We start from the raw sequence: 9,021 nt of genomic DNA, 5'->3' as shown, positions 1-9,021 counted from the left end.
AGAGCAGATATAGTGTCAACCAAGGCGTCTGTAAGACTTGTTCTAAAGCTTGAAAGGAAAGGGGAAAAGACCAGGGAGTTTTGTCAAGGTGACAATCTGTGAGCACCTACTAAGTGTCAGCCCTATACTACAACACGTAGCACTGCAAGTGGAAAGAACATTGGACTGAAATCTAATAAGGAGGAAAGACAAAGCAAGCAAGTACAAAACCAAAGGCAAAACTTGAGCCAAGCAGCACTCTATTGAGTTTTAAAGAAAGGGAAATTATATCTGCTTGATGAAGGATGTGTGTGTGGGGGCAGGGGCGGGGGGAGGGTAGTCATTCAAGAAGGGAATGGAGAAAAGGAATAACATGTGTCAGGAACAGGAATTTGACATTGAGATTTGCCTAGCAGCCAGGGTGAGTCATCTGGAATTAGGTAGAAATATTTGCTTCGTTTGGTGCCATAGCCCCAATCTCAGCGATATAGACATATGAGCCTTTTGGCACATCTCACGGGACAATGCAAAATAACGTTCTGTGTCTAAAAGCCTTGTTGGAAATTAGAATCAGAGAGGTGCATAAGAAAATTGTTTCTTAAGACTTCTATTCTGCCAGGAGTCTAGAGAGGATTTATTGCAAGAAGGAAGTGTGTTCGCTTTTCTGATGTAAAAACAGCAAGAGGAGAATTCTTGTCCATGGTGCCTAAGCAGTTCAAAACCTGAAATACCGGGCTGGTCTTTGTGGATTCAGCTCCCAAGTGATGACGTTCTGCTGCCTGCTTTCTCCCCAGGAGCTTGCTAACTCACTGCCATGAGGACATGCACGTAGGGCTCTCCTGCCTTGCTTTTTTTTTTTCCCTTATGCTTTTACCCAAGTTTTCCCCTGGGTTTGCAGTATTTTTCCATCCCACCATCCATTTTCCTGAAAACCTACTTGTGTTGCAAGACTCTGCTGAAATGTCACCTACTGCATGTAGCCTTACCTGACACATGCTCTGTCCCCAGCTGAGCTAGGAGCAGCCTGTTTTTGTTGTCACGGCATCTTGTATCTGCATTGAAGTAACTCTCCTAGTACCGTAATTGGGGTTCAATATACAAATTCCATATTAGCTTATGAGTTACCCCAAGAAAGAAGCACTCTCTTTTTCATGATTTTCTATCAGAGCGCTTTTGCACAAAATACGTGCTCACCATGTTGATAACATGGTGTCTGTCATGGGGAGAGGCGATGCAGGTTCTGGAATCCAAAGAACTTGGATGTGAAATAAGGCTCTGCCACTTGTTAGCTGTGTGCCCATAGGAGAACTCTATAACCTCTCTGATTCTAGATCCTGGTTTTTAACATAGGACTAATTCAGTCTGCCTTGCTGTGATGATTAAATGAGATGGTGTAAATTCCTGGCTCTGTAGGAACTCAACTGATTAAATAATGAGAAGAGTTTCTATTGTGGGCAGCTGATCATATCTGAATTATTTTATTGTTTAATTGTTCAGCCACGAGGAGGCGTGGAAGAAGGCCCTACCGTATTGAGAAAGGCTGGCCTGCTTGAGAAACTTAAAGAACAAGGTAATTTTTCCATTGAAAGGCAATCAGCCTGGGGTACCTGGGTGGCTTAGCTGGTTAAATGCTGACTCTTGATTTCACTCAGGTCATGGTCCCAGAGTCGTGGGATCAAGACCCGAGTTGGGCTCCACGCTGAGTGTGCCGCCTGCTTACGATTCTCTCTTTCTCCCTCTACCCCCTCCCCAACTTGTGTGCTCATGTGCTCTCAAAAAAAAAAAAAAAAAAGGTACAGGCTCCTGCTGGAATGGGGTATATCTGGAATGACATTTATCGCACAGAATTGCAGCACTAGTGATAACTTTAGAAGTACAATCATATATATATATTCATATATATATGTATATATATATTCATATATATGTGTATATATATATTCATATATATATATACACACACACACACATATATATATATATGGCAGTGTGTGGAGAAAATGCTCAGTAAGTATTGTTGGGTGAATATCTTCACTCAGGTATTTTGTCTTTCCAGCCAAACTTTTTACTGTATAAGAGAATCTGTGTGCAAGAACTGGGGTTGGGTGGGCAGTAAGGGAGTTGGGGGATTTGCAAATGAAAAGTAAGGAGCAGCAGGAAGTACAATGCTAGCAAGAGGACCCCTGTTTGTAAAAGGAAATAAATGATGATGTCGAGGATGATGATGATGACGATAGTACCTGGTGTTTGCATAGTGTGTATGTGCGTTTGCACGTACATATACATTCACATACACATACGTGAGCAGACAAAGGAAAAAATGATATAGAATTTAAAAGTACAGGCTAAAGCAGATGTTGTCTTTGCATATAACATCCTGATGAAGTATCGGAGAGGACACAGGGCAACTGGAACCCTCCCGTTTCCAGTGGGGATGTATAATGATAGAGCCACTTTGGAAAGCAGTTTAGCAGTTTCTCCAAAAAACATACATTTGCCTTTTGACCCATCAAATCTACTCCTAGGTACTTATCCAAGAGAAGTGAAAACACATCCCCACAAAGACTTGCACTTGCATGTTTCTAGCAGCATTATTTATATAGCCAAAAAAAAAAAAAAAAAAAAGAAAAGAAAATGCCCATCAACTGGTGAATGGATAAATGACAAGTAGTACATCCGTACTATAAGATAGTACCCAACAATAAAAAGGAACAGACCACTGACACAGGCAAGGACATGGATGAACTTCAAAGACAACATGCTAAGTGAAAGAGACCAGACGCAAAAGACTACCTACTGTACGACCGCTTTTACGTGAAATTCTAGAAAAGACAAAAGCATAGCAACAGCAAGATGATCAGCAGGGGGGCCTACCTTGGGGTGGGCGCAGGGCATGACTGCAAAGGGGCATGGGGGAGTTTGGGGGGCATAGGGGAAGTGTTCTAAATCTTGATTATGGTGCTGGTTACAAGACTATAGATTTCTAGAACTCGTTGACCTGTACATTTAAAATGAGTGAATTTTAGTAAATAATAAATAAGAATTAATTAAATAAGAATAAAATAGTAAATAAGAATTAATTAAATAAAAATGAAATAGTAAATAAGAATTACACCTCATGAAGCTGAAAAAAGGAGGGAGCTAGAGAACAGAAATGTTGGGTAAATGGACTGGACTAGTGTCTCAGTAAACAACCATCATTTGGTCAGATTTCATATCAAGTTAAATCTCTTAAAGGTGTTACTGAATCATGGATATGCGCAAGCATATAATAAATACGATATACAATGACTAGTTAGATCAGAACACTGAACTGGTCCCATGTCAGTTTTACATGAAGCTCTCTGTACCTTGAAGCTTAATGCAAGGCTTTCTAGCAAATGCACCCATGTCCTTAGGACCTTTGGGTTACCTGCAATTTCTCCCTATTATAAAAGTATAATAATAAAGCCTTTATTTCCTGAGTTCACTGAAGTGTTAGGCTCATTGCTGATAATATACTTATTGAATTTTGATACCACCACTGAGGCAGGTCCAATGCACAGAGGACAGAGCTGAGCTACTTCAGCAAGTGATAGATTGGATTGAAACCAAGGAGTGTTAATTAGAGTCAGGAAACTTAGAAAATACTAGTGTATTTCCTTCTGGGCATAAATGCACACACACACACACACACACACATATTCTTCTAAAAAAACTATTTTTTATTATAAATACAAGACACGCTTATTGCAAAGGTGGAAAGAACACAGGCAGAGAGAGGGCCACACAGAGATCAAGACAGCGAAGCCACTCGTTAAGCCCAAACCAGAAGATTATCGCTGTTATACTTTAGTGTCCAGCCTAACTGGATTGATTCCACAAGTATTGACCGAGACCCCAGTGTACAGCTGAGAGGGTGACGTCAGGCAAAAGTAGACGTGGATTCTTCTGCCTTTGCAACTTTTACAGCCCTTCCAGATGCTTCCTTTGCTTATAAATGTGCAGTTTTGTAAATTTGGAATCATCATACACAGACTGTCATCTTTTTTTATGAAACTTTTGGTGTTAATTACAGGGTGTGATGTGAAAGATTACGGGGACCTGCCCTTTGTTGACGTCCCTAATGATCCTCCCTTTGAAATTGTGAAGAATCCAAGGTCTGTGGGAAAAGCGAATGAGCAGCTGGCTGGTGTGGTGGCAGAGGTGAAGAAGAATGGAAGGACCAGCCTGGTGCTGGGCGGAGACCACAGGTCTTGTTTAATGCTTTTCTCCATGAAGTCTGGCACAAATGGCATGAGGGAGGATGACCAAAACCATGAGGAGAGAGAAAATATGAAAGGGAAAGCACTGATCAATACTTTATACCAAATTTTCTGCCTTTTTTCCTTTTAATTGCATTGGTTGCTACTTTCTTTTGGAAACACAGACTCCCCTCTATTTGAAGTCTTGCATTGTCTTTATTACAGCAGAAAATACATGACATGAATGGATTTCCGTAAACAATTCCACACAAACTTACATTCCAAAATAAATAAGCATAAGGAAGTCACAGCCAGCTCATTGTACTTGATACAATAATAGGGTAATAGGAACAACTTATTAAAGTCAACATTTAAAGTCTATGCTGCCCATTATAAAGGTAATATTTTCAAATTCTTGAAACATACACACATGTAAATAAGACTGTAGTGATTTTAGCTTCCTAACAACCATTTCAAATGAAACTGAAATTCTGGCATATTTCTTTCCTGCCATACTGTTTTTATTGTACCTGATTTTGTTTACCAAGTGCGTGTGTTATCCTATACGTTATTCTTAACCTAAAGCACAGATTTCCTTGTTACTTCATGATATAGATAGGCATAATTTTTATTGTTGCATAATTTTTCATCAAGGTATTAAAAATCACTATACATATCCATATTGTCAGATACTCAGGTAATTTTCAAATTTTCACGATTATAAATGTGGCAAAAATATTTTTGTGCAACAACCTTCTTAACGTCTACCCTCAAGGTCGCTGGATACATTATCAGAAGTCTGATCAGATCAGAAAGTACAACATTACAATCAACTCTTGATGTAAGAGTCAATCACCTCAGCTCCTTGGTGTCCCCTAAAACTCAGCTGGGAAACTGGGGTTCACCTTCTTTTTAAGTGGAAACATTTGTAAGTGGAAATTTTAAGAGCGGCAAATAGCCTCAAGACAAGAAATCTGAAGGGAAAACAAACATCAGGCTGAGTAATCAATACTCAAACTTCAAGCAGAGGATCTGAGTGTTGAACAGTGAGTAAGCACCCAGGATATCCTGGCTGAAATGCATACAAGGATTTCTGAGTGATACTCTCCAATTGTAAAATAATTGGATTTTAGGAAAAATGGAAGGATTCTGTGGTAATTCACTTGAGAGAATGAAGTATTTACCAAGAGAATTGAGAGTACAGAAAATCAGCCTGATACAATATTGAGAATTAAATAGTGTCTCATGCTAAGGAATTCGTGTGGCTAGTGTTTTATACAGATTTATTTTTTTGGCTTAAATAATAATTTGCAATTTTATTAGAAGGTGGTTTCCAAAAAACAAAAAAATCACAAGTTTTTTAGCAAGGCCATTGATGCAAACATAACTTGCTAGCAATTAACATAAGCTATGATTTCTCTTTTAATTGGCAGCTCTAATTAAAAATCTGTCAGAAATAGCAGCCATTTTGACTTAAAGGAAAACCAAGTGAGAGCACTGAGTTAATAATATGATGGATGTCATAAACTGCAAAGCTGATGTTTACACAAACTTTTTTTCCTGTGTAGTATGGCGATTGGAAGCATCTCTGGCCATGCCAGGGTCCACCCAGATCTCTGCGTCATTTGGGTGGATGCTCACACTGATATCAACACTCCACTGACAACCACAAGTGGGAACTTGCACGGACAACCTGTGTCTTTCCTCCTGAAGGAACTAAAAGGAAAGGTAAAAGGCTGGTTGGTATTCTATTACAGAACAATCATCGCTTTAGCAGAAGTTCAGGAGATAGAAAGGAAGGAAGAACCCTGTGCCATCTTATTTGTGGTGTGATCTCAATCCATTTTCTCAGCAGTCAATAAGCAAAGGGGGTGGCAGATAAGGGTAGTGAGGCTCTGTGCCTCTGCCGTACATGGTAGTTTGCAAACTGAGCTTACATATATCTTCCCTTTTGATTTTTAAACTACCCTCTTTAGTAGGTGGGGCAGAAAGTGATCCTTTATATAAGCAAGTTAGCAGAGGTTGAGAGGTTATAACTTGCTCAAGATCACATGCCAAGTACATGGCAAGGCAAGGGCCAAAACCGGTCTCCGACAACCTACGTCTTCCTACTGCAGGCCACACAGCCTCTCATTCTTACCGAGTGTCCCCTCCACGTCATGGGAATTTTCAAAAGTGTTTTAAAATGTGGATTACAATGGCTTATTACTTAACATCTTTACTGTGAGAAGTTCATATCTACATCGCAAGAAGAAGAACTACCACCTGTTCCCTATAAACTTCTCCCTGTTCCCTATAAACTTCTTTTCTAACACATATGACATTCCAGATTTAACATTGTGGTTCATAATTTTCATTGATATTCTGTAGCATATCAATAAAACAATTTTTATTGATATAGCTCTAGTATGTTGGTCTTTATGATGATCCTTGGGGATGCAAATCCCCTTGTTAAAGGCTCAGAACTGATGACCAAGTGATAGGTTTATAAACTTACATGGGAACAGCCATCCCTGGTTCTGGGACATTTGGAAAGCAACCAAAGGGCTGCCCGAAAATTCCCCCAGTCACTCTAAGCCATCCTCTGGGATTAAGTCCTTACTGATGAGAGAAAGAAGGAAGCTACAAAAGTAATGAAAGCACACTGATTTCTTTATGGCAGAGTTTTGGGAAAACAGGGTCCAGTGGAATGGGGCACAGAGCAGGTAAATGCTGACAAATGATTCAGGTCAGGTCTGGGCCACAGGGTGAGGGTGCGTAAGCAAATCTAGAGTGCCACAAGGGGAGGCAGGCATTCTCTTCTGAGTTTTGTACTGTCTTTAATGATTTCCTCGAAACTCGTGTTCTAAATGTAAGATATATGCAGTCCAATAAGTGCCCTTTACTTCAAAGGTAAGATCTGCTCAAGAATCATACATGTTAACCAAATGGAAACATTGCAATTTTAGATCCCTGATGTACCAGGATTCTCGTGGGTGACTCCCTGCATATCCGCCAAAGATATTGTGTATATTGGCCTGAGAGACGTGGATCCTGGGGAACAGTAAGTTTAATTCCTTGATGCGATTTACCTTTGCTTTCTCCCTTTTGCATTCATGCTGGTCAAACCTGTGACACAAAAATTGTTTTAAGTACCAAGCATTATATCGATATCTATATATCCATATAAGTATTTATGTATATAACTCAGGTGAATTTTATATTGGCTTGCTGTTAAAAATACATTGATATATACATATAGGTCACAGAACTCAAATATTTTATGTATCATACCACAACGATCTTTTCTTTAAAAGGAAACAGTAGTGCATAGAACTAGACTCTTTATTAATTGTAGGTTATATTAATATCTCCTCTTTCATAGCTATATTTTGAAAACTCTGGGTATTAAGTATTTTTCAATGACTGAAGTGGATAAACTGGGCATTGGCAAGGTGATGGAAGAAGCACTCAGCTACCTACTAGGAAGGTAGGTATGATCCTTGTAAATATTACTAAAAAGACTTACTACTGATGTTAATAGATGTTAAGTTATTAATAAGGACTCTATATAAAATCATAGAACTTCACTGGATTGTTACTTTTGATGAAACAAGGTAAGAACTGTATTTATGTACTACATATTAAGCCACTAACTTTAAACTGAGTTTCCTGGGGTGCCTTGGGTGGCTCAGTTGGTTAAGCGTCCGACTTCAGCTCAGGTTACGGTCTCATGGTTCATAGTTCGAGCCCCACATCGGGCTCTGTGCTGACAGCTCAGAGCCTGGAGCCTGCTTCAGATTCTGTGACTCCCTCTTTCTCTCTGCCCCTCCCCCACTCACACTCTGTCTCTCTCTCAAAAAATAAGTAAACATTAAAAAATTAAAAAAAAAATTAAGCTGAGTGTCCTTCCCACCTCTTAAAAGAAAGAAAAGGCCAATTCATTTGAGCTTCGATGTTGATGGACTGGACCCATCCTTCACACCAGCTACTGGCACACCAGTCCCGGGAGGTCTGACTTACAGAGAAGGTCTCTACATTACAGAAGAAATTTACAAAACAGGTAGGTAAAAACTGGGGTGAATAAAGAAGCAAGTGTACACATGGCCAATATAGATTTATACCCCCTGATCTCAAAGTCAAGGCCCATTGGACACTTCCAGAATGCCCATCGCATGATGCAATCCCCACCTCTTTACACTCCTGGATAATATTTCAAGTCAGGTTACGAACTAAAAACGTCAACTATTTAACAAATTACATTATTTTCATTTGTTATTACAGGGCTACTCTCAGGATTAGATATAATGGAAGTGAACCCATCTCTGGGGAAGACACCGGAAGAAGTAACTCGAACAGTGAACACAGCAGTAACAGTAACCTTGGCTTGCTTTGGAGTTGCTCGGGAGGGTAATCATAAGCCTATTGACTACCTTAACCCACCTAAGTAAATGTGGACATGCCATGTAAAAATCTCATAGCTAATGTCATAATTAGCCAATCTAATAACTTACTTAAGCTTACAGCTATTGCCCCAATGATTTGATCTTTCCAAAAAATCTTCTGCCTTGGTAATTATTATTAAAATTAGTATAAACTATCAATTCCCTCTGGTATGAAATTCAAGACTTGGACATTCTAACTTCTGTGAAATTGAAAAGTTTGTATTTCCCATTTTGGCAAAAGACATCCTTAGAGAAGGATACGTTAACTTCCAAATAAAATTTGCTGGCATTAAAAACAAACACACACCTGTTTAAGCCCACACATGTAGAATGTGACTCCTGATGTCAGCAGATTAAGCTCACCCCACCTGAAAGGGATCATATTCTTGTGTTGT

The 9,021-nt window shown here is 39.4% G+C and overlaps 1 protein-coding gene across 1 annotated transcript; it reads left to right on the top strand.

The window, feature by feature from the left end:
* Positions 1-334: 334 nt before the first annotated feature.
* On the top strand, positions 335-8,632 carry ARG1 (arginase 1). The gene is made up of 8 exons (XM_047102995.1): positions 335-400; positions 1,477-1,549; positions 4,037-4,211; positions 5,771-5,930; positions 7,151-7,245; positions 7,567-7,671; positions 8,108-8,244; positions 8,466-8,632. Exons 1-8 carry the CDS (start codon positions 335-337, stop codon positions 8,630-8,632), a joined length of 978 nt encoding a protein of 325 aa, XP_046958951.1.
* The last annotated feature ends 389 nt before the right edge of the window (positions 8,633-9,021 follow it).

The sequence above is a fragment of the Lynx rufus genome, unplaced genomic scaffold, assembly GCF_022079265.1.
Source record: "Lynx rufus isolate CCGP_SWC_20201006 ecotype Redwood Valley unplaced genomic scaffold, mLynRuf1.p SCAF_6, whole genome shotgun sequence".
Classification (NCBI taxonomy): Eukaryota; Metazoa; Chordata; class Mammalia; order Carnivora; family Felidae; genus Lynx; species Lynx rufus.
The sequence above is the reverse complement of the archived record's forward strand: the minus strand, read 5'-3'. Positions and strand labels throughout refer to the sequence as shown.